Source organism: Mesoplodon densirostris, chromosome 10, assembly GCF_025265405.1.
Source record: "Mesoplodon densirostris isolate mMesDen1 chromosome 10, mMesDen1 primary haplotype, whole genome shotgun sequence".
NCBI lineage: Eukaryota > Metazoa > Chordata > Mammalia > Artiodactyla > Ziphiidae > Mesoplodon > Mesoplodon densirostris.
In genome coordinates, this window is record NC_082670.1 from 65,637,674 (window position 1) to 65,662,431 (window position 24,758).

Genomic DNA, 24,758 nt, shown 5'->3' on the forward strand with positions numbered 1-24,758 from the left:
CCTCTTGCGTCTCCCTCCCTCCCACCCTCCCTATCCCACCCTCCAGGTGGTCACAAAGCACCAAGCTGATCTCCCTGTGCTATGCGGCTGCTTCCCACTATCTATCTACCTTACATTTGGTACTGTATATATGTCCATGCCTCTCTCTCGCTTTGTCACAGCTTACCCTTCCCCCTCCCCATATCCTCAAGTCCATTCTCAAGTAGGTCTGTGTCTTTATTCCTGTTTTGCCCCTAGGTTCTTCATGACATTTTTTTTTCTTAAATTCCATATATATGTGTTAGCATACGGTATTTGTCTTTCTCTTTCTGACTTACTTCACTCTGTATGACAGACTCTAGGTCTATCCACCTCATTACAAATAGCTCAGTTTCGTTTCTTTTTATGGCTGAGTAATATTCCATTGTATATATGTGCCACATCTTCTTTATCCATTCATCTGATGATGGACACTTAGGTTGTTTCCATGTCCTGGCTATTGTAAATAGAGCTGCAATGAACATTTTGGTACATGTCTCTTTTTGAATTATGGTTTTCTCAGGGTATATGCCTAGTAGTGGGATTGCTGGATCATATGGTAGTTCTATTTGTAGTTTTTTAAGGAACCTCCATACTGTTCTCTATAGTGGCTGTACCAATTCACATTCCCACCAGCAGTGCAAGTGTTCCCTTTTCTCCACACCCTCTCCAGCATTTATTGTTTCTAGATTTTTTGATGATGGCCATTCTGACTGGTGTGAGATGATATCTCATTGTAGTTTTGATTTGCATTTCTCTAATGATTAATGATATTGAGCATTCTTTCATGTGTTTGTTGGCAGTCTGTATATCTTCTTTGGAGAAATGCCTATTTAAGTCTTCTGCCCATTTTTGGATTGGGTTGTTTGTTTTTTTGCTATTGAGCTGCATGAGCTGCTTATAAATTTTGGAGATTAATCCTTTGTCAGTTGCTTCATTTGCAAATATTTTCTCCCATTCTGAGGGTTGTCTTTTGGTCTTGTTTATGGTTTCCTTTGCTGTGCAAAAGCTTTGAAGTTTCATTAGGTCCCATTTGTTTATCTTTGTTTTTATTTCCATTTCTCTAGGAGGTGGGTCCAAAAGGATCTTGCTGTGATTTATGTCATAGAGTGTTCTGCCTATGTTTTCCTCTAAGAGTTCGGTAGTTTCTGGCCTTACATTTAGGTCTTTAATCCATTTTGAGCTTATTTTTGTGTATGGTGTTAGGGAATGATCTAATCTCATACTTTTACATGTCCCTGTCCAGTTTTCCCAGCACCACTTATTGAAGAGGCTGTCCTTTCTCCACTGTACATTCCTGCCTCCTTTATCAAAGATAAGTTGACCATATGTGCGTGGGTTTATCTCTGGGCTTTCTATCCTGTTCCATTGATCTATCTTTCTGTTTTTGTGCCAGTACCACACTGTCTTGATTACTGTATCTTTGTAGTATAGTCTGAAGTCAGGGAGCCTGATTCCTCCAGCTCCGTTTTTCGTTCTCAAGATTGCTTTGGCTATTCGGGGTCTTTTGTTTTTCCAAACAAATTTTGAAATTTTTTGTTCTAGTTCTGTGAAAAATGCCAGTGGTAGTTTGAATCTGTAGATTGCTTTGGGTAGTAGAGTCATTTTCACAATATTGATTCTTCCAATCCAGGAACATGGTATATCTCTCCATCTATTTGTATCATCTTTAATTTCTTTCATCAGTGTCTTATAATTTTCTGCATACAGGTCTTTTGTCTCCTTAGGTAGGTTTATTCCTAGATATTTTATTCTTTTTGTTGCAGTGGTAAATGGGAGTGTTTTCTTGATTTCACTTTCAGATTTTTCATCATTGGTGTACAGGAATGCCAGAGATTTCTGTGCATTAATTTTGTATCCTGCTACTTTACCAAATTCATTGATTAGCTCTAGTAGTTTTCTGGTAGCATCTTTAGGATTCTCTATGTATAGTATCATGTCATCTTAATGCATGACTTTCTTAATGCACTAGGAACGTTTCCTTAAGAAAATTTTTTTAGTTTTTAAAGCTTCCTTTCATAAATGCCACCTTGGGTTCTTAGGAGAAAGAGTACCATATGCAAGGTAACAAACACACACACTGCAAGTCACAATAAAATAAGAGTCTTTTATTCTGTATTCAGTGAACAAACTATAATCTGAAAGAATGTTTATTTTTAATTTGTAGCCATTGGACTTGCTAGAGTTCTTTCCCATCCCACTTTGGAGTTAAATGTCCCCACAGCTTCCTTTTCTTTTCCCAAAGTCAAGAACTGTGGCTACTATGCAGAGGCCTACCATCTAGGAAAGTACTGATAATTGGTAAGCAAATCATAGAAGAGGATGTCTTGTGACAGCATCAGGTGTACCTGTCGGAATGGTGGGTGAAATGCATATGGTGCTAACGATGGAAAGCCAACCATAAGCAAAAGCCTAGCAAAGGTAGAATGATCTGGAATATGATAGCCTTGCTAGGAATAAACGTTTTACAGGGGGACACAGCAATGAGAAGGGGAGGCAAGGAGGATGATCCACACACAGGTGGCGATCTAATGACCAGAGCCCTGAGAGGGAATCCCACTTCAGGAACGGCCTGTAGTTTTCTGGTAGACATTCTGCGTGTCTCTGTCCTTCAGGTTCTGCCTACATGACAGAAGCTTGGCTGGGGCCACTGTCCTTGGGGTAAAGGAGGCTTTCCCCCCAGATACAGTGTTCTCCCAGTCTGAGGGAGCTCAATGTTTTGGGGGTTGTTAAGGAAAGTCTTAGTTAAGGACCAATGAGAGGAAGCCATAAAATGAGATATCTGACGGGGCCAGATGCTTACTAGACACCTGCCAGCTTCCAAACCCGCTGGGAGAAATACAGCATTTTTGAAGGAGGGAAAATGCAAACTGAGCCCTGAGGTCAATTCTTCAACGTTAAACTGGCATATTCTTCAACATTAAACTGTCATATTCTCAACTTACTCTTCCTCTGGGGCACTTGGATGAAAGAGCCTGACCTTGATGGCCTGTCTCTCCTCTGTTCCCGAATAGGTCAGCTAGTGGGTGGTGGGGTCTCTGGCGGAGCAATGTACACAGAACAGTTGAGAGACTCCCCAAGAGGTGCTTTGGCATAAATCAGTATCTTAGAGGCACACAGGCATTGGACTTTAGCTGTGTTTCCTGAAGATGGACATTTTGCTTGCATTGTTTGGTGCCCCCCAGGCTGGTTATGGGCAGCCCTCAGGCTCCAGGAGCCACATTGTGAGGCTCACTCAGAGTCCACTGTGTTGTCCAAGGCATGCTGGGAGCGCCTCTGATTCCTGGATGACACACACAGGTACACAAGATATGTCAGACACAGCAAGGCCACTGCTGTGAAGAAGGCGAGGGTGCCCATAAAGGCAGACGGCTTGATGGGCAGGCGAATCAGGGGACTTTCGGCTGGGATCTGGTTGGTCAGGCTGAGCATGTAGCCAAGAGACCAGGTTATGCTGCTGTTCCCCACCTGTGGAGTAGAGGAGACGGCTCAGTTCTCAGGGCTGGGTTTGAGGCATGGATTACATCCCCAGGGCACACCATGGTCACCCTCCTGAGACACCCCCAGGAAACTGTGGCCTAAGGAGGTCAAAGGGCTTGCCTAATTTCAGACACTGCAGAGACTGGGCTAGAACCCAGGTCACTGTGACCACAAAGGCTCGAGGGCCCAATCTCCTACATTGCAGAGAAAACAGCCAGAAGAACTAATCCTCACAGCCTCGTCACAGCCAAGCGTGAAGAGGGCACAGTTAATAACAGTGAAAGTTTTTCTGTCATTGGGTACAGAAGTGTCTATAGCTAAAGAAAGAGGGTGATGCATGTTTTACTGAACCCAGGACCAGTTTCTAAGAAAAGATGGTCAGGGGACTTCCCTGCTGGTCCAGCGATTAAGGCTCCACACTGAATGCAGGCGGCCCAGGTTCAGTCCCTGGTCAGGGGACTAGATCCTGCATGCAGCAACTGAGAGCCCGCATGCCACAACTAAAAAAAAGATCCCACATGCCAAAACCAAAAAAAGATCCCGCATGTCGTAACTAAAGATCCCGCACACTGCAACTAAGATCCCGCACACAGCAATGAAGTCCCGTGTGCCGCAATTAAGACCTGGTGCAGCCAGATAAATATCAAAAAAACCCCAAACAAACAAAAAAAAAAACATAGGGCTTCCCTGGTGGCACAGTGGTTGAGAGTCCGCCTGCCAATGCAGGGGACACGGGTTCGTGCCCCGGTCCGGGAAGATCCCACACGCCATGGAGTGGCTAGGCCCGTGAGCCATGGCCGCTGAGCCTGTGCGTCCGGAGCCTGTGCTCCACAACGGGAAAGGCCACAACAGTGAGAGGCCCACGTACCACAAAAAAACCCCACAGAAACATAAAAAAAAAGAAAAGAAGGTCAGTTTAAGCGGGAAGCAGACTTCGTCAGCTTAATCTGGTAGTTCCATCAATTTTTGTTCACATGTTTTTTGGCTATTTTATTAGATGTATAAATGTTTCAAATTTGCAATCTTCTATCCTCTCTATCTCAAATGATGCTCTTTATCTTAGACTATTTTGTCAGATATTAAAAAGCCAATTTTCTTTTGCGTAGTATTTGCCTGATAGTTAAAAATTTTTTTTAACTTTCAAGCTTTCCATGTCCTTTGCAAATGAACAAAACAGAAACAGACTCACAGACATAGAGAAGAGATTTGTGGTTGCCAAGGGAGAGGGAGGTGGGGGAGGGATGGAGTGGGAGTTTGGGATTAGCAGATGAAAACTATTATATATAGGATGGATGAACAACAAGGTCCTACTGTATAGTACAGGGAACTATATTCAATATCCTGTGATACACCATAATGGAAACAAATACGAAAGAGAATATATATATGTATAACAATCATTTTGCTGTACAGCAGAAATTAACACATTGTATATCAACTATACTTCAATAAAATTTTTAAAAAACCCAAAAAACGTTCCATGTCCTTAAAGACTGTTTCTCTTATAAACAACATATACTTCATTTTAAAAAGTCCAATCTGACAGTGCCTTTTAACTGGTAGGTTTAGTCCGTTTATGATTATTGTGATTATTGATATATTTGGACTGCTTTCTAATACCTTAGTTTTAAATTTTCAATAAGTGCTATTTCCCTATGTTTATTTTTTTCCTTTATTGCCTTAAAAAGGATATAAATATGTTCCACTTTACAAGATGAGCATTTTAGGCCACTCTTATGTCTCTGTATCCTATGACCCTCAACCATACCCCCATCACATTGGATATTAGCTATAGTAGAATTCTGGGTTGTTATAAATGGATTCTTCTCTTTTACTTTTCTTTGGTGTTAGTTTTCTTTTTTCTTTTTTAATATAAATTTTAAGCCACAACATCATTTATTCTTACTTCCTATATTTTTATACATCTGGATTTATTTCTCTTCTTATTTGATCACTTCCTCCAAAAATATTTTGGATATAAATCTTTGCATGGCAAATCTTCTGAAGTCTATTTATACCCTCACATTTGAATACTAATTTGACTGAGTATTAAATTCTTTATAAATAAAGGAAAGGAACTTGAAACCTAGAATTCTGTATCCCCCCAAATTGGTATATAATGGAAAGTCATTCCCCATTCTCATAATGTACTTTCCTGGTAATTAGATTAATTAGAAACAAAGCTTGGAGAGTACATGCCACCAACAGTCCTTAAACATCTCCAGACATCCTTAATTTTTATAGATGACTCAGTTTTATCTGTGTAAAAGTAAACAGTCACAGGCCTAATGCTGGATATTGCTTGCTTTAATCTAATTATTGCCGAAGCTAACATCGAACAGACTGACTCCAGACATACTTCAGGCTTTACATCTGCTATTCCTGAAATGAGAAAACCCTCCCAGAATCTGGGGAACAGAGTGCTGGATGAAAATATCAACAAGGCTGAGTCCTGAAAGCAAGGTACAGAGGCCCCTCACCAAATAGCCACCTGGTAAGAGCTGTCATTCCAGCATTGGACCATTCTGGACACTTGAGAGTGAATACAGTGACCTCAGACTCATTCTAAGATCAAATCCTTATTTAATGCTGCTTATTTAATCCCTATTCTCTGAAGCATAGATCTCACTCTGACATTTGTGTAAAATGGAGAGCAATAAGTTACTATTCTCTTAACAAAATTGTTACATTTGAAGCTTCTTGTCAGGATGAAAAGTCTCTGTTCTTTAACATATTTATGTATTCACTCAACAACATTTACTAAGCACCTTCCATGTTCTCCGCCCTGTGCTGAATGCTAGGAATATGAGGATGATAAAACAAGTGCTGACGCCACGGAGCTCAGAGTCCACGGTTCTTGGCATCCAATCCTTAACTCATGTGGAAGGTTTCTGATGACCACTTCCTCTGAATTCTCCATCGTCTCATCTCATAAGCTCACCAGGGATCAAGTCTCGTTGGCTCCATTTAGCAAGTTAAATCCCCAAGTCCCACTTATCTTCTACATTTCGTTCACACACATACACACAAGCATCTATTTTGAGAGAAAGAGGAGGAAACAGTTTGTGCTTTGACTTACCTCTTTTCTAAAATGTATTTGGGGCCAGGTCTTCTCAGTGAATTTGTATCCATTTACAAGCAAGTGGTAGATATAGTGGGCTGAGAAGCAGTAGGAGCGAGCGTACTCCTCATCAAACCGGGGGAGCAGCAGTGGAAGCTGAAGGCAGGTTCAAAACAGGGAGGAGGCAGGTTTTAAAACACACATTTCAGGGACTTCCCTGGTGGCGCAGTGGTTAAGAATCCGCCTGCCAATGCAGGGGACATGGGTTCGAGCCCTGGTCCGGGAAGATCCCACATGCCGTGGAGCAACTAAGCCCCTGTGCCACAACTATTGAGCCTGCGCTCTAGATTCTGTGAGCCGCAACTACTGAGTCCGTGCGCCACAGTTACTGAAGCCCACGCGCCTAGAGCCCATGCTCCACAAGAGAAGCCACCGCAATAAGAAGCCTGCACACCGCAACGAAGAGTAGCCCCCGCTCGCTGCAACTAGAGAAAGCCTGCACGCAGGAATGAAGACCCAATGCAGCAAAAAAAAAAAAAAAAAAAATTTCAGAACAGCTTAGGTCAGCCGTCATATTTTAAAGAATCTTATCACCCAGAATTTAATAATTAAAATTACTATAAAATAATACAATGATAAAAATATCCCTGTTTTATGTTCATTTGTTTTATTTTTGAGATTCCACATATACGTGATAACATACAGTATTTGTCTTCCTCCATCTGACTTATTTCACTAAGCATAATACCCTCCAGGTCCACTCATGTTGTTGCAAATGGCAATATTTCATTCTTCTTTATGGCTGAGTGACATTCCATTGTACATATACACCATATCTCCTATATTTCCAAAAAAAATCCCTATACAGCATCACAGAAGAATAAGTTTATAGAGTGCTTATGACGTGCCAAACACTGTTATAACCATTGTGCCCATGGTTAGAACATTAATCCACAACGCAGCTATGAGGTGGGGTCCCTTACTATCCCCATCTTATGGATATGGTGAAAGGAGGACAGCATAAAAGTCAAATTCAGAATATACACACACATGCACACAAATGGAATCTACTCTGCTGTACTGTTTTGTACCAATATGGATCCTTTCTCTTTAAATACTGACCTTACCCCAATTCTGTGAGCAGAAATTCCAGGTCCTTGAGTTGAAGGTGTGCAGGGAAAAGCTACCCGAAAGGTTGAAAGCACTGGCTGTGTAGTAGAATCCTGCAAAAGCCTGTAAGGAAGTCGTGCAGAAGGAAATCAGTTCTCAGAATGGGATATAATACCGAGGTTTCAGAATGGGATATAATATGGAGGTTTCAGGGTACTGAATAAGAAAGTGGGAAACAGCTCAGCAGAGGAAAAACGGAAAGGTAAGAAAGAAATATTCAATGAGGAAAAAAAGGAATCTTTCCATAGTTTTGCCCTTACCAGAAATGACCCTTTAACTTTTGGCTGATATACCCCATTGAAGGAACAGACTTCTTGGTCATGGCAAGCACTGAAGTTAAATAGGGAAGCCACCTTTTCCCTACACAGTGATGGGTCCCCAGTTCCTTCAAAAGTGATGATGTTGTTGGGATCATAACTTTCAGGTCTCAGGTCCTCTGTACACAGGCTGCCAAACACATGTGCCTCAGTGAAGGCGGTGTTGTAATTCCGAGGGTAACAGGGGTTGGCAAATGTGGTTTCAGTGGTATAATTCTGTAGGTACAAGAGTGAGGTGTTAGATATCACTGTTTTGTGGAGGCCCAAGTACAGATCCTCAGTGCAAATCCTTACTGTTGTCCCCCGCCAATGCCAAGAGAGGAACGGAAAAAAGGCCATTCTGCGTCAGTGTAGAAGGGAACTCCCAGGTTATCTAGATAACTCAAGTTGGGGTGGCGGGATGGTCACCCTGCACCAGGCACAACACTAGGCTCTTGCTTACACTGTCTGCTCCAGCCCTTACCACAGCCCTGTGAAGCAGGTTTTATGAACTCCATTTTGATGAGAAAACAAGATATGTTTAGATTCATTGACCATTTTGAAGAGAATGTTATCTATCCACCTAAAAAAATAATTCAAAAGGTACAAATAAATATATTATGAAAATTAAGGCTCCCTCCCACCCACTTTCCCCACCCTATTCCCTCCCTGGAAGTAACCACTATTGCCAGTTTTGTGTATTCTACCAGAGATTCTGTGTATACTTCTTGTATGCATGTGCAAATATATTTTCTTTTCCCCTCTCTTTCTTTTTTTTTTTTTTTTTTTGCTGTACGCGGGCCTCTCACTGCTGTGGCCTCTCCCGTTGCGGAGCACAGGCTCCGGACACACAGGCCCCGCGGCCATGGCTCGCGGGCCCAGCCGCTCCGCGGCATGTGGGATCCTCCGGGATCGGGGCACGAACCCGTGTCCCCTGCATCGGCAGGCGGACTCTCAACCACTGCGCCACCAGGGAGGCCCCCCTCTCTTTCTTTTTAAAATTTAAAAAATTTAAAAAAATTTTTTTGTTTTTAATAAAGTTATTTATTTATTTTTGGCTGCATTGGGTCTTCGTTGCTGCGTGCGGGCTTTCTCTAGTTGTGGCGAGCGGGGGCTACTCTTCGTTGCAGTGCGCAGGCTTCTCATTGCGGTGACTTCACTCTTGTTGCTGAGCACGGGCTGTAGGCACGCAGGCTTCAGTAGTTGTGGCACGAGGGCTCAGTAGTTGTGGCTCGCAGGCTCTAGAGCTCAGGCTCAGTAGTTGTGCCTCATGGGCTTAGTTGCTCCGTGGCATGTGGGATCTTCCCAAATCAGGGCTCGAACCCATGTCCCCTGTATTGGCAGGCGGATTCTTAACCACTGCACCACCAGGGAAGTCCCTAAAATTTTTAAATCATAAATGGTAGTACTGTTTACACACTGTTCTGCCCCTTGCTTTTCTTCCTTAAAAATATATCTTTGAGATTTTCCTTTCATTGTAAGTGTAAGAGTGGCTTTTTAGCAGCTGCATAGCACTCCACTGTACAAATAAACTATAATTTATTTAGGTAGTCCCCTCTAGAGGAAAATTTAGGTAGTTTCCAATCATTTGCCTTTACAAAACAATGCTGTAATAAATATCACATTACATAGAAATCTTCAATCCATTTGTAATTAATTTGGTATTAAGATTGGGATTTGATTTTACTTTTTCCAGATGATTATCCAGTTTTTATCTATGGTCAAAAATGTTCCCTTTATCAAAGGCTGAATTCCAAAATGTGTTTGGTTCTATTTATGGACTCTCTTTTCCAAGAAATTGGATTCAAACTCTAATTTCAAAGCTACGAAGGCATATTTTACCCCCTACAGTAAAATCTTGACCCAGAAAACAGCCCAACTCTTTCATTTTACTGCTGAGGAAACTGAGGTACACATCAAAATAATGTAATTATTTAACAAAAGGCAGTGGTAGGATTCTACACAGAATCCTACAGAAGTCCAACACTCATCCAGTATAACTGACATGAGTGTTCTGCAGAAAGATCTTCATATGACTCTGTGGAGGCAGCAAACAGGCCCCCTTCTGCCTTAATGGTGTGAAAAATTCTATGGTGTTCAAAAGGTGTTATGTCCAATTTGTAACGTATCACGCCATGGTCACCCTATGGCTGAAATATTCATTGAAAGAAAAAAATCAAATCAACCAAATGACTATTTAGTTTCTCCCTCCAAATCTGCCTTATACTTTTTAAGTAATTAAATCATTTCTGGCTTGGTTTGGAGAAGAAGCAAGATAATATAAATTATTTCTGGCAGAAGAAGCTCAGTAAAGATTATTTCACTTCTCTTTCTGGAGTGTGAATTATTTGTTATGGCATTCCTTAAATATAATTTGCCAGTGTGCCAAGTTGCTTAGGCCCTCAACATTCAATAAATCTTCCCTGAATTTAGTGTTTGCAGGGCACTGGCATGAAAGGGTCATGTACTTTTTTTTATAATAAAATGACCAATATAGTTTTTCTTTTTAAATAATGGTATTTGGAATATTATGCACCTATAAAAGTAATAATTTCAAAAGATGTTTAACAACACAGGAAACTGCTCACACTATATTGTTAGGTTAAAAAAAAGCTGGATATAAAATTATATGTAAACCATATGAAGCCAAATTTGTAAATACTACACATATTCCTGCATGAAAAAAAACTGGAAGAAAATGCAATACTGTGTTGATGGTGGCTAATTCCAGGTTTTGTTTGTTTATTATATTTTTTATGTCTGTATTTTCTCAATTTTTTTTCACTGAACATGTGTTACTTTAAAAACAGAAGAGGACTTCCCTGGTGGCGCAGTGGTTAAGAATCCACCTGCCAATGCAAGGGGACACAGGTTCAAGCCCTAGTCCGGGAAGATCCCACATGCTGCGGAGCAACTAAGCCCATGAGGCACAACTACTGAGCCTGAGCTCTAGAGCCCGCGAGCCACAAATACTGAAGCCCACGTGCCTAGAGCCCAGGCTCCGCAACAAAGAGAGGCCACCTCAGTGAGAAGCCCGCACACCATAACGAAGAGTTGCCCCCGCCCACCACAGCTAGAGAAAGCCCGCATGCAGCAATGAAGACTCAACGCAGCCAAAAATAAATAAATACTTAAGTATTACTTAAAGAGGAAGAGAAAGTGAATTCATGTCCCTAACGTCTAACATGCTCTCAGAGTGAGACTTGAGCCCTGGGGTGACTGGAGACTCCTTTTTAAGAAAATAATTTGCCAAGTATATATCTAGGTGTCACTCTCACCACACTCTGTAGGCCCCTGTATTACAGACCGGGAAACGAGTCCTGGACTGGTGGCATTTACTCAGCCAGTTCATGATGCAGTAATCTTTGGGAACCTTCTAAGTTGGGGCTTGGCAGCACATCGTTGGGACATGAAAGTATTGGTCAGGCAAGTCGGGACATGCATTTGTGGGTGATCCTCATCACACCTGGATCCTTCCCCTCATCTGAGTCAGAAGGCTTAGAGTGCAGAGCCACCCTCTCAGGCATCCAGATATTATCAGGCAAGTTGGAGACACACCCTGTCCCTGTGACCTGACTATCTATAGTGAGGGGCTGGGGTCTCCCACCTCTGCCCCCAGTCCTGGGCTCACACCTTGAGACCTGCATTCTCAAACCCAAATGAGACCTCACCCAGGTGGAGTATTCACTTCTCTACTGTAGACTGTTGGGTACATAGACATTCTTTAATAAACATTGTAGGAGCGTGTGCATAAACACACACACACACTCTTCCTCAGGGTCAGTCAAATTTAAGAGGTTAGCTTCTCAAACCTCCACTCATTCTGGAAAAAGGGTGATTTCACCTGCTTCCCTTTTCCTGTCTAAAGTTCAGAGGAGCCCCTGCTCCACCCTCCACCCCCACCAGGGCCAGAGCTGGAGGAAGGCGCAATAAGTATTGCTAAAAATAAAAGGAGAGAGAGAAAAGAAGAGCCCCAGTTAACGAGGGTTGGTTAAGCTCGGTGTGGGGTTTGGTTTGGCTGAGTGTAGGGTGGATATGAGAGTCTGGGGTGGGCACTGAGTCTCCTGAGCCACGGAAGTGTAGCTCAGGGCTGCCTGCAGGGTCCCCGCTCTGTCCTTCCCAGGAGTGCTCAGGCTCTCTCAACAATACATGTAGCATGCATGTGTAGTGGGGCTCCAGCCTTTCCTGTGAGGCTGAAAGAGAAGTTTCGGGAAGAGGGCCAGACCTGGAGGGTGAATTCTCACCACCTACCCTGCATGACTACTCAGTAAATACGGGGATCTGAAGACGTGACTTCTGCTGATGACACTTTTGTAAATCAACCCAATTTTCTACAGGCTAATGGCTGGGGAATACTGCTTCCTTCTTCAATGACCAAAGTAGGTTGCAGTGGTGGGGGTTAAGCTACTGATGCTGTGTCCACTATGTTCATAAGCTGACCCAGCTCTTGTCTCCTTCCCCTGGGCCCCATTAGAAGCCAGGATCTGTGGCCTCCGGTTGGCCCCATGCCCCTCTAGGTGATCAAGCCTCCTTCCCTTCGTGTTCCCTTCATCTTCATCTTCCCTTCTCAGCCATGGCTGAGATTGATGTCCCCTTAGCACTGGAGTTTGGGATCTTGGGTTGCATCCATGGTGCTAGTGCCCTTGCTGACACATACAGTACTAATGTCAAGTTCATATTAGTGACAGCCTTCTAGCTGATGCCTGAAGTAGCCATCTGTGCCATGGAACATTTACCATATGAATTACTGACTGATGTGATGGAATTCGGCTGCTGTAAGACCCCACCATATAAAGGGCATGAAATCTGCCTAATATAGGCTCATGTAAAAGAAGCCTGAGCCTGGGGAGGGCTCTGCCCTCTCCCCTGTCAGCAAGCATTTCCCATGTGACCACTTTTATTATTTTGTCTGCACTCAGGAGAGTCTCAGCATTCTCAGGTTTATTTAGCTACTGGTTTAAAACAGCTTGTGTCCATAAAGGGATCCCAAGTCCTGAATCATTTATAAAACATCTGGAGCTCTGGAATTTCCCTGGACTTCTGACTTAAATACACTGGAAATGGTCAACACATCAGAGAGAGTGAGAGAGAGAGAGAGAGAACTTGGACGCCCACAAGTAAACAGGAAAATGCTGCTGTTTCCATCCATCTTCTAATTGGAGTGAAAAGGACACACCCCAGAAGGCAAGGCATCTTCCTCTCAGCTAAGACCCCCGAGGGAATACCCATTGCCCCCTGGCTCAGGTACCTGAAGGAGAATTGCCAGAAACCTCTTCTCAGCCTCATTCCGGCCATAACACTGGAAGCTATGTGTGTAGAGTGTGTACTCATAGCCATACAGGGACACCTTCATGATGTCGCTGGTGTTCAGCCCCACATTCTCTTCCACCGCGAAGGATATTTGCGTGGAGGCACCGCCTAAATCCAGGGCACCTGTGGTCTCCTTTCCATTCGGATGCACCCACATATGCCACAGGCTCTTCTACACAGTGGGAAAAAGAAACAAGAAAAAAGACCAAAGGTACCATCTCTGATTGGCTACGGTTCTTCACACAAGACCCATCTCTTATTGCTAAGAAGTATGACATGGGAAGCATTCAGGGCCAGATCTCTCCTTTATTTCAGGGGTGGTGAACTCAAATGCTTACAGGGACTGTACAGCCAACATAAATGAGTGAGTAGACAATAGGGAATGAGGTGTAGACTGTAGGGAATGGTGGGGCCTGGGGCAAACTGGGGAATGCATGAGCTAGACTCTGTTCCAGTTGGTTCTTGCCATGCAGGAATGTGAGTCTGCTGTGACAAGCTCCTCCAACTTTTGGGGAGTGAGGGGGGCAGGAGAAGCTAGAAATGTGGATTTTTATGTGAATTTTCCAAAATATTAACTAATTTAATTTAATTTAATTTAAAATATCTTCAAGGGGGAAGAAAATAGGTCTTAGGCTGAACATAGTATGGTGTCCTCTGCACCAAAGGAGCAGGGAGTATGAAGACTGGAATGTGAGGAGACCTGAGGACACAGAATGAGTTGGGAAGAAAGCTGCCTGAGGGCTCTGGAAATTCCAGATGGCTATGGGACTTCTTGAAAGGGTCATTTTCCAGGTGTCCTTCAAAAGACTCATAGCCCACTGCTAGATTTAGATCCTCCCCTGCCTCTAATTTCTTATTAGCTAGTAAAATGATGATATTCCCCCTCCCCCATGCATTTGGTCCTGTTTAGGATCCACAGCTTTGTCCTAGCTATACATGTCTTTTCTTAGCTGTTGTATCATAGATGTTTCCCTAAGTCATTACATGATAGAAACAATGCAGGACAGATGGCCCTGTTGGCATGTACCTCTGCTTAAGTTACCAACCACAGGGGACAGGATAAACAGCAAGATTAAAAACCATGCATTTGTTTTCACACACCTCCAGGAAATTTCCCATTAAATAGTTGGCTGTGATCCATCCATAAATCCCTTCCTCTTGCCCAGAAATGATTTGAGCATCCCTAAAATCAAAGGGCTGAGACTCGAAGTAGTTTTGGATGCTCGCAAGGACTTCATTAGCTGCTGTTTCGTTTTGCAACCTATGCAAGGCACAGAACACAAAAGGCTGAGTGCCCAGACAACAATCTTAAAATAACCCCCCACCCCCTTCAGGCAGGGACAGTTTTCCAGATGTAAATAAGACATGGCAACCCTCTGTACAAGTTGAAGCCTCCCAGGCAAGGCAGGATGCAATTGTTACCTGTCAAACTGCCAAGCAGGAAAACAGCTACCAGTAAAAATACCACTTGTTCTCTCCTCCCCTACCTGTTCCTATCCCTCTCTCTAGCAACCAGCTAATGAAAAGAGCCTCCTACTCAGTCACCATTGCTCTGTCTCAGATCAGCAGAGGAAAGGAGATCGGTGAAGGCATAGGAGTGGCATAAGTGATGTCTTGGGGCACCATATAAAGAAGCCCTCATCAGGCCAGAAGGAAGGAGAGCTTAGGAGGGAGGGGGAAAGGAAGAGGGTTGAGTTTTCAGCTGTCCCAGCTTTGCTCTTTGGGAGGGCTTCATCATGAGGGGATATGATGGCCATCATGGCTGTCATTGAATTGAAATTCATTAGTGTGCTGACCCACAGAGGAGTGGTAACATAGCATTCATATCACCCATGATGTAGAGTAATAATATCATTCATCTGCTGCCATTTTATGAAAGAAAGCTCACTTGGGAGACTCTTTTCCCTTTCATCAGTGGGTTAAGAAACCCAGGGGCACTGGCTCACTCTTGGCTGAAGAAGAATAAAGAGAAATGCTACAAGCAGAAGTCCATTCCAGTTCAGTAGCAAATTATCACCACTTGGAAAATAATTAAGAATTTTCCTAGTTTTATTAATTCCCATCCCAGAGATTCTCAAATTATTGGGGTTTTTTTTGTATTTGACTTTTCTAGCAATTAAAATATCAACTAGTTCCTCAGAAGAAATGGATCACCATCAGAAAGTTTCACAAGGAGGCATTAATATTTAATTTATTCAAATGTGACATTCACTTTTTCCCCAACTGGCAAACTTTTGTATTCCATGGTTTTTGTCATGGGCTATAAATTACAGAGCCTTTTAATGATTTCTCACCAAGAGGACTGGGAGAAAAAAGCAACCAAGAGAAAGTTGGGTTTTTTGTTTCCATAAGAAAGAAAAGGCAAAAGAAGGGAATTTCTATGACATTTCTATTTCAGGTAAACGCAATAATTTTGAAAACACACTGCAGACTCCAAGAGTAAGCAAAGAAATCTGACTTCTTTCCGCATTCTACTTGGTCAACCAGGACACAGGAATAGAAAAAAGGAGAGGAAAACTACAAGGAAAGGGCTCAGTCCAACTGAGAGTGCTTCATGATTTTTTTTGATGATCATTTTAAAGTGACTCTGTTGTTCCTTTGTATTTTCTTCATGCCCACATGAAGAAAATACATGTAATTTTACATTCCTGGGATCACAGACAAAGTGGCTTTGAAGCAGAATGAGTGTCATCTTTTGGGGAGAAAGCCTTATTTTCAAAGTTTAGGGCAGCATCTACCCTTTAATTTAGGTAGATTTAAGTTTGATGGGGTTTTTTTAAAAACTATTTTTCTTTTATTTCAAGGTCAAGGAAATATTATCATGGAGAAAAAAATGAAGAGAAAGGACATTCAAAAACAATGCAACTGGGCTAAAAGTCATGGCTACAAATTTAGAAGGAACTGCTTAATTGAATGAAATGAGATGTTTGTTTTTATGTAACGCCAAAGGCTTTGGGGTGAGGAGCAGAAATCCCATTATTTGAAAGCAGATCTCAGTGACATTTTGTACATGGGTAGAAGCTACACAGCTTAGTAGTATAGTGGGTTGCATTTAGTGGAGCCGGTTGTCCACAGGTGTTAAAATACCAGGAGTCAAAAACAGTTTCTACTTTTCTAGAAAACTAGAGGTACATCCCATGATTAGATTTCATGTCACTTTCCTTTATTTTCAGAGCTCTCGGTAAAATCACCATGGGGAAGGGAATCAAATATAGAACTGTTTCTTTCTGAGTATTAAGATAAAGACTAAAAGTTTCCCAACTTTTAAAGCCTAAATTTATGGCAGAATATGGGCTTCTTTCTTTTGGATTTATTCCCAGAAATAGAGTTACATTCTTGGAAAGAATTCAACACATTCCTGGTTATTTTGGTCCAAAGGGCTCCTCTGTGCCATTCCAGCCCTTACCTCAGCAAGCGCATCCCAGCTGTGGCCCCCAGGTAAATGCAGGTGGATCCATGGAGGTGGGCTGGAATGTGCCCCTTGACTTTTTGCATGCAGTCCTCAAAGGCTTTGGGGGCATCTTGAGGGTTTTCCCCATAGCTGGAGATCCCAGAGCCTGAAGAGCAAGCAGTCAGCACTTCTTAGCCTTCCCAGGAACCAACAAGAGCAGTACAACTTTTAAATATAAAATAAATCAGCTCTGGAAATTATGGGTTTTTGTAGGGGGCTGAAAATTGTGTATGTGCTAAGTTCCATGTGGTCACACAGATGAGTGAATTCCCAAAATATGGAAGGAAAGAATTACAAAAGTGAAAAAAGTAATGAGCCAAGACCTGCTTTAAAAAAAAAAGTTCTCATCATGGAGATTTCAAATATAAATAAAAGTAGGGAGAAGAGTATAACAGACCCATGCACCCATCTTCCAGTTTCAACAATGATCCATCTTGCTCCATCTGCACTCTCCCATTCTCTCCTCATGAAGCAAACTGCAGACATGGTATCATTTCATTCTATAAATATTTCAGTATGTATCATTAAAAGATAAGAATTCTTTTAAAGAAACATAACCATAGTCTCATTATTCTACCTAAAAATCTTAAAAATAATCCCTTAATATAACTAAACATCTAATTAAGGTTCACGTTTCCTCCATATTCATATTTTTTTCTCTCCCTATCTCTCCCTCCACCTCTCTCTTTCTATCTAGTTTGTTTGAACTAGGGCCCAAATAAATTCCATCCATTATAATTGGTTGGCATGTCTTAAGTCTCTTTTAATATATAGATTCTGCCCCCCCTTTCTAATTTTTCTTTGCAATTAAACATTTTTTCCTTGCAATTTCATTTGTCTTATAGTTTCCCACAGTCTAGAATTTGCTGATTGCCGCCCCATGATTCATTTAACATGTTATTTGGTCCCAGTTTTTTTCTATGAATTGGTAACTGAATGCAGAGGTTTAATCAGATTCAGGTTTGAACTTTTTCAGAAAGAGTAGTTTATAGGGATGTGCATTTCCAATAAGACGCACAAGCATCTGGTTGTTTCTCTCTTTGTGCTGTTAACAGGCATCAATGATCATTGCTTAGATCCATTCATTACTCCATTAGGGTTTACGAAATGTTGATATTTTCTTTCCATCATTCTTGCTTCACTTTTTACCTAAAATGCTTTTATAAGAGGAAAACTTCCTCATCGTTAACTATTTGATTACCCTACAGTACAGTTTGTACGGGGAAGGCAGTGGATAAGTGCTTGATTCTTTCCCTTTATTTACCAGCTTAAAAAATATAGATTGCATCTCTAGTATCTACCTAATTTAACCAATAAGGGATTTTGTTCATTTGTTTGTTTAATGGCATATGAATCTAAAGATATATTTGATATGTTTCAATTCATTGCAGTTACTATTCTTATTAGTGGCCTATCTTGTCCAGGGGCGCTCTCTTCAATTTGGCAGCTGAATCCTTTTGACATGATCCCAGAAACCTTTAAGAACTTTTCTGCTTTCTGATATGATGAGATGTATCAATGACCTATATATTTCCTGCCCCAGATCTGGAATCTCCTGTTTCTCCAAGGAATCCTGGTTTCTTTTATTGAGTAATGGTATTTAGCATTCAAAATTTGGAAGCTAGGTTGCTTACTGAAAGCCTTTCCAGAAGACAGACTTAGAGAAAACTTTATTTCAAGAGAAAACACATCATAAATTCTTAGTGGTATTTCTAATTCAAAACTTCAAGTTCTTCCTTGAATTCATTGATCTTGTATCTTTATCTTCCTTTTACTAGCCTGTTTCCCAGCCCCTCCAACTTAATAACTCATTTGCTTTATTTCACAATCCACACACAACAGTCTCAGTATGACTGTGACAATACCAGCACTACCACCAATTATAGGATTATTGAAAACAATTTAAGATTTTTTGAAGTTCTTTTTGTCCTTAGGGTATATCCTATTAGGCATGTACAAGTGGGCATAAATGAAGCTTTCTTGAAATACATACATGCTAATATGTCTGCATATTGTCTATGGCTGCTTTCATGCTAAAGTGGGAGAGTTAAATGGTTACAACAGAGATCATATAGCCAACAAATGAAAAATATTTATCCTCTAGCTCTTTACAGGAAAAGTTTGCTGTCCATTGACTTAGATGATTTATAGGCATCTCCAACTTAATATATTTGAAACCAAATTCCTTAATCCCTGCCATGGCATAAGGGTCCTAAAGCCTCCCAGAGGGAAAAGGAGATTGGATTCATAGGTTCATGGGATACTGGGCTTCACAACCCCAAGAAAAGAGCTAAAACTGCCATTCCAATCTGGGAAGAGAGGGTTGGACAGCTGGCACAAGACTTACTTGAGGGGGGACAAAAGCAAAAGACATGAGCAAGGGATGCTTTCCAACACTGTAGTGGCCTGGTCCTTAGAGCAACTCTTTAAGGTATTTCAGTGGAGGAGATGGTTAAGTTTAGGCTCTAGTGGAGTTTAAAGAATTTTTAACTGCTGGTTTAAAGGGAAAACATGAATGTCGCCTGTGAGAGAAGGCAGCAGGAACCATGAGCAGTGCCTCCTGCAAAAGAGATGAGGGGCAGGCAAGGAACCAGTGACCCTGAGGGAATGGCTTTAAAACAAGCAGCCAGAGCAACAGGCACCAGCATGGGGACCAGCAGCTAAAGCAGCACCCAGTGAACTCACGGAAAACAGCACCTGAGGACTGGATACTCACCAGGGACCCCCTGAGAAAGAAATTTCTGAGGCCCTGGGCATTCGGGAAACACTGTTGGGCAAAAAGCATTCACCACCCCTCAAACTGGCCAAGGCAGGGGAGACCTGGGGAAGTTTGCAACTTAGAAACTAGAAACCCAAATTATGCTTGGCGAAGCTGCCTGTCTTTCAGGGGATGACACTTGCCAAACTTTAACTCTGTAATTGGAGCTGTAATTTGTGGTCTTCTGGTCATTGTGAGTATATATGGATCCCTGAGGCTACCGTGATCAAAGGAAGATCCATTTATGGATGTGGTATGGGCTCCGTGACCCTGCCCCTCCCCTAAATCACATCCAGGGTGGGCCAAGGGCCCCTACCACTGAGAGACTGCCTGGGTCCCTTCCCATGAAAGTGCCACCTCTTTCTACAGCCCGAGGTCATCAGGACTGACTTGGCTGAATTGCCCTCCCGGGTATAGAGGCAGATCTTACAACTATGTTAGAATAACCTTTTAGCAAGAATATCCACCAGGAACTCTAAAGTGTGGTGCCCCATAATTAGTAATAGCTAACACTTATTGAGTGCCTACTGTATGCCAGGGATTTGCTACCTGCTTTATATATATTATGTCATTTAATCTTCAAATAATTCCTTTGGGGTGGGTATTAGTATTATTATGCTTTTTATTTTAGAGATGAGTGAGTCAAGACTCAGAGAGGTTAGATAATTTTCTAGAGTTCCCACAGTAGGGATAGGGTGATGTCTTAATCACTGTCCTACACTATCCTCTCTACTTGGAGTGACTGGTCTCTCTTTCCTAAAGAAAGCATCCTCTTTCATGCTTGGGGGTGAAGAAATGGCTCAGAAGTTAGAAGAACAGAGATGGGATCTCTGGCTGAAGTTTGAGCGACGGTGCTGCCGCTTATGAATTGTGGGTAACAATGCAAGCAGTACTCAGAAAACATGGAAGTCCCCTGTTGTGAGGAGCCCAGAGCAGTGCCATGCAGATGCCTCTTCAAAGAAAGGCTTAGTGTCTCAGCGGTTAGCTCCTTCGGGGTTTGCCTCAGCTGCAGAGAGCTGCCTTGCTCAACATCTTCTTCCCAGGATGGCAACATCCAATGACTGACAGTGACAGGGGGATCACAGCCCAGCCATTCATACCCAATGCAGGTCATCTCTAATTGGCTGGAGCTCTGTCAGGCCTGGGTTGCAATCTGACTTCTCTTTTTGTCCAATCCTCCTTCTTCCGCCTTCCTTCCATGGGTGCGGATCGCTAATCACTCCCTTGCATCCCAGACTCTGTCTGGACATCTTAACTGTGACACCTATGTCCCAGGGAAGGCGAGCTCCTGGCTGCCCTTCATGGAAGGGCAGATAATCAGAACGCACCCTGGTTATACAGAGAAGACTCTTGGTCTCCCTATGGGAAAGGCTAACTCTGCTTCCCAACTTTTTCCATGCCATGACCTGCAAGAAAGTATTCTATTTGGGCAGCTCATTGAGGGAAATGAAGGAGGTTGCTTGGGTTGGGAGGACTGGTTCAGAGTCTATAACTTGTCCTATAGGCTGAGGGTATCCCTGTAACCCATTCAGGACATACTGGTTGGGAAGATCCAGGCCAAGTCAAAGATCATAATGCTCTAAAGAGGGTGGTGCATACATACACACTCACTAACTGGGCTTGACTATGTGGACTAAAGGCTTAATTGTAAAAGGCAAAATTATAAAACTTTTTTTTGTTGTTGGCTGCTCCATGCGGCATGCAGGATCTTAGTTCCATGACCAGGGATTGAACCCGTGCTCGCTGCAGTGGAAGCGTGGAGTCTTAACCACTGGACCACCAGGGAAGTCCAAAACTTTTGATAGAAGAATATCTTTATGACCTCAGGATAGGGAAGGATTTCTTAAATAAAACGTACAAAGTGCAAACCAAAGGGGAAAAGATTGATAATTGTACCTACATGAAAATTAAGAACTTCTGTTCGTCAGAAGATACCATTAAGAAATTAAAAAGACAAACCATAAACTGTGAGAGGATATTAGCAACAATATGATAATAATCCTAGCAAAGCATTCATATTCAGAATATAGATAAAGAATTCCTAGGACTCAAAAGGAAAAATTCAAGCAATTTGGTAGAAAAATGAGCAAAAGACATGAACAGGCATTTCACAGAAATAGAAAGTCATAAATATATAAAAAGATACTTAACCTTATTAGTTACCAGGGAAATACAAATATCCATCAACAGGTAAAAATGAACCAGATACTGCTACTCATTGCAGCATAGATGAATCTTAAAAACCCAGTGGTAGTGAACAAAGCAAATTACAGAATAAATGTTTGCTTCTAATTAAATAAATATGTGCTTGATTCCATTTTCAAAACCAGGAAAAACTAAATGCATAAGGACAAAACTAAAGAAGAACAAGTAAACCATCAACCTAACATTCCGAATATGTTGTGGAGGAGGCAGGGAGTGCGTGGAGGGTCATTAAAGATGTTGATGCTGTTCTGTGTCAGGGGTCGGCAGCTCACTGGCCATATACAGTTCACCACCTTCTGTTATACAGCCTGTGAGCTAAGATATTCTTACATTATTTTTAAATGGTGGGGAAAATCTTTTTTTAATATATTTTGTGGCATTTGAGAATTATATGAAATTCAAAATTTCAGGGTCCATAAAGAAAACTTTACTGGAACGGAGCCACAAACGCCTACTGGTTTACAGATTGTCCATCTCTGTCTATCTCTCTCTACCCACCTCCCCACCACATACAGCCAACTGGAATATAATTTTCCTATTGGAATACAGTTTTCCTTGAGTTTCTCATGTTTATGTATTATGAGCAGAGGCACTGACTGCCTTTGTTCTGGACTATTTTTTTCAAGGATATTTGCATAATGAACAGGCTCAGAAGATACAGTGTTTCCCTCCAGAGCAAAAGGCAGGTACCCATTATAAATGTTTCAGATTCCCTAATCTCAGGGTTCCTCTTCTGTAACATAACCCACTGTGTGAGCAGGTACCATCTGGCCCTTTTTACATCATCCTGTGCAAATTGGGGCTCAGAACCAGCACAAGAAAATGCTGATACTCGGGCTACAACTGTTTCTGTGAGTAATAAACTCTCCTTTGTTTCTGACCCAGGAGTCTTGGGTCTTCCACCAGCATCCATGAAAGTGCGGCAGGGTAGAATCTCACACCATTCACAGTTCTTGACACCACCCCCCCACCATGTTACAGATGAGAAATCTGAAACCCAGAGAGGGGAAGGGACTGGCCTGAGGTCACTGTACTGATGAGTAGCAGCACCATCTCAAGGTCTCATATTTCCCTGACACCCAGCCCAGTGCTCAGACCTTGCCTCTGGGCAGCATCTCAGGACTCCTGCAGGCCTCTGAAAGACATTAGGATATTCCCTTTCTTCCCTTGGGCCTTACCTTTCACGCTACATTTGAAGGTTTGACTGACTACTCCAGTATTATTCTCCTTCTCTGCTGGCCATTGATACACGTAGACTGTGGTTCTGGAAGACCCGGCATCGAGCACGATTCCATACTGAATAAAAGGCGGGGAGGGAGAGTCAGAGACAGGCATCTGAGGACCCCTTTTCCCAGGGGACCACCAAGAACCCTGAGTCCTCCCAAGAGCTTAACCCACACTGCTTCATTTAGGTAGAAGCTGACCAAAAAGAAAAAACTATTTTCTGTAAACCAACTTTGTCTCCATGGACTCTGGATGGAGGGGTTGGGGGGAGATGGGTCAGGTGTTTTAGGCCACAGTTCTCAGCCTTGACCTCACATTAGAATCACTTGGGGAGCTTTTGAAACTCCCAATGCCAAGGCTGCACCTGAGACCCATTAAATCAGAATCTGTCAGTAGACCCAGGCACCAACAGTTTTTAAAGCTCCTTTGGTGATTCCAGTATGCAGCCAAGGTTGAAGATGAGTACCCCAAAGATCTTGCATGCAAAGACAGTCTCCTGATTCCTCCTCATCCAGACTCTGCGGCGGGGGCGGGGGGGCGGTCAGAAGCCACCTTGGTCTCAGGAGTACAATGAATAGTCAGTCACCTGCTGCCCTCTATTCTCCAAACTTCCAGGCCTATCAGCCTGGGATAAACAACCAAAAGGAAACCATAGGTAGGAAGTTCTCACAGGGAAGTGACACACTGATATCTGCATTGGCCTTCAGAAAGTATTCCTGCTTAAGGAGGAAAAAACTAAAATACAAACGAATGTTCACATATTATCCCACTTCGGTGACATGTGTGTGAACAAATGGACAGGAGGGTATTGCCAGCCATCTCACACAGCTTGAGGCAGGTATCAGGGAGCTTCGCTTGAAGGTGTGGCCCAGCCCAGGCCCTGGACCAGGCCTGCCTAGGAAGGAGCATTCATTAGCAGCCTAGGGGCACTGGAATGAGTTATGCTAACCTAGGTCACTATCTGGTTGGGCTTGGAATCAGCCCAGGGCATCAGAGGCTTCTGGGTGGCACCTTTTCCCCAATTCCCCCACCACTGAGTTAGCCTAGCCTGTCCCAGAGGGGAAGATGACGTTGGGTTCTGGAGGCAGGTCACATCAGATGGATTCCTACTTTTCCGATATTGCATAAGAGACCTAACCTCTCTGGATTCCCTCGTCTTCAGGCAACTTCCTTTCAGAAGTAAATAGGAGACCATTTGCCTGATGCTTAGTGGCTGCTCAATAAATACAGGCTATATAGAAAAATCAGTGAAGCAAAATAAATAAAATTGCAAAGCAAGAAAAAGAGGGAAAAAAGTGAATAACTCCCCTCAAATCCAACTACTGTTTTAACACCTTGTTATATATCTTTTTCAATGGTCTTCTGTGCATACAACTACATATACACATATGTGTTTAGACATATGTTTTTAAATCAACACAGGATTACACTACACATAATCATCTCCAGTGCCCTTTTCTTACTTAAAAAGTATATCATGGGGGACTTCCCTGGTGGTCCAGTGGTTAAGGCTCTGCGTTTCCACTGCAGGGAGCACGGGTTCGATCCCTGGTCGGGGAACTAAGATCCCGCATGCCGTGCAGCGCGGCCAATAAATAAATAAATAAATAAATAAAAGTATATCATGAACATCTTTCCCTACCAGTAAAAATACTGACATGATTTTTAAGCCATTCATCACATTCATTATGAGATGTACAGTAGTTGATTTAACCAATCCCCTGATTCTAAACTTTCTGTCACGAATGCTTGCTTCATTTGAAATAGGAGCAAATAAAAAAATGT

At 42.4% G+C, this 24,758-nt stretch overlaps 1 protein-coding gene across 1 annotated transcript in view; it reads right to left on the reverse strand.

Annotated features, from left to right (window-relative positions):
- Positions 1-3,249: 3,249 nt before the first annotated feature.
- Positions 3,250-24,758, reverse strand: part of ENTPD3 (ectonucleoside triphosphate diphosphohydrolase 3) — a 31,964-nt gene continuing 10,455 nt past the window's right edge. The window contains exons 4-11 of the mRNA XM_060110827.1: positions 22,928-23,045; positions 16,742-16,892; positions 14,437-14,596; positions 13,274-13,507; positions 7,990-8,262; positions 7,682-7,792; positions 6,578-6,715; positions 3,250-3,486 (exon numbers count right to left, since the gene is read on the reverse strand). Of these exons, the coding sequence (XP_059966810.1) occupies positions 3,250-3,486; positions 6,578-6,715; positions 7,682-7,792; positions 7,990-8,262; positions 13,274-13,507; positions 14,437-14,596; positions 16,742-16,892; positions 22,928-23,045 (1,422 nt within the window). The remainder of the gene's footprint in view (positions 3,487-6,577; positions 6,716-7,681; positions 7,793-7,989; positions 8,263-13,273; positions 13,508-14,436; positions 14,597-16,741; positions 16,893-22,927; positions 23,046-24,758) is intronic.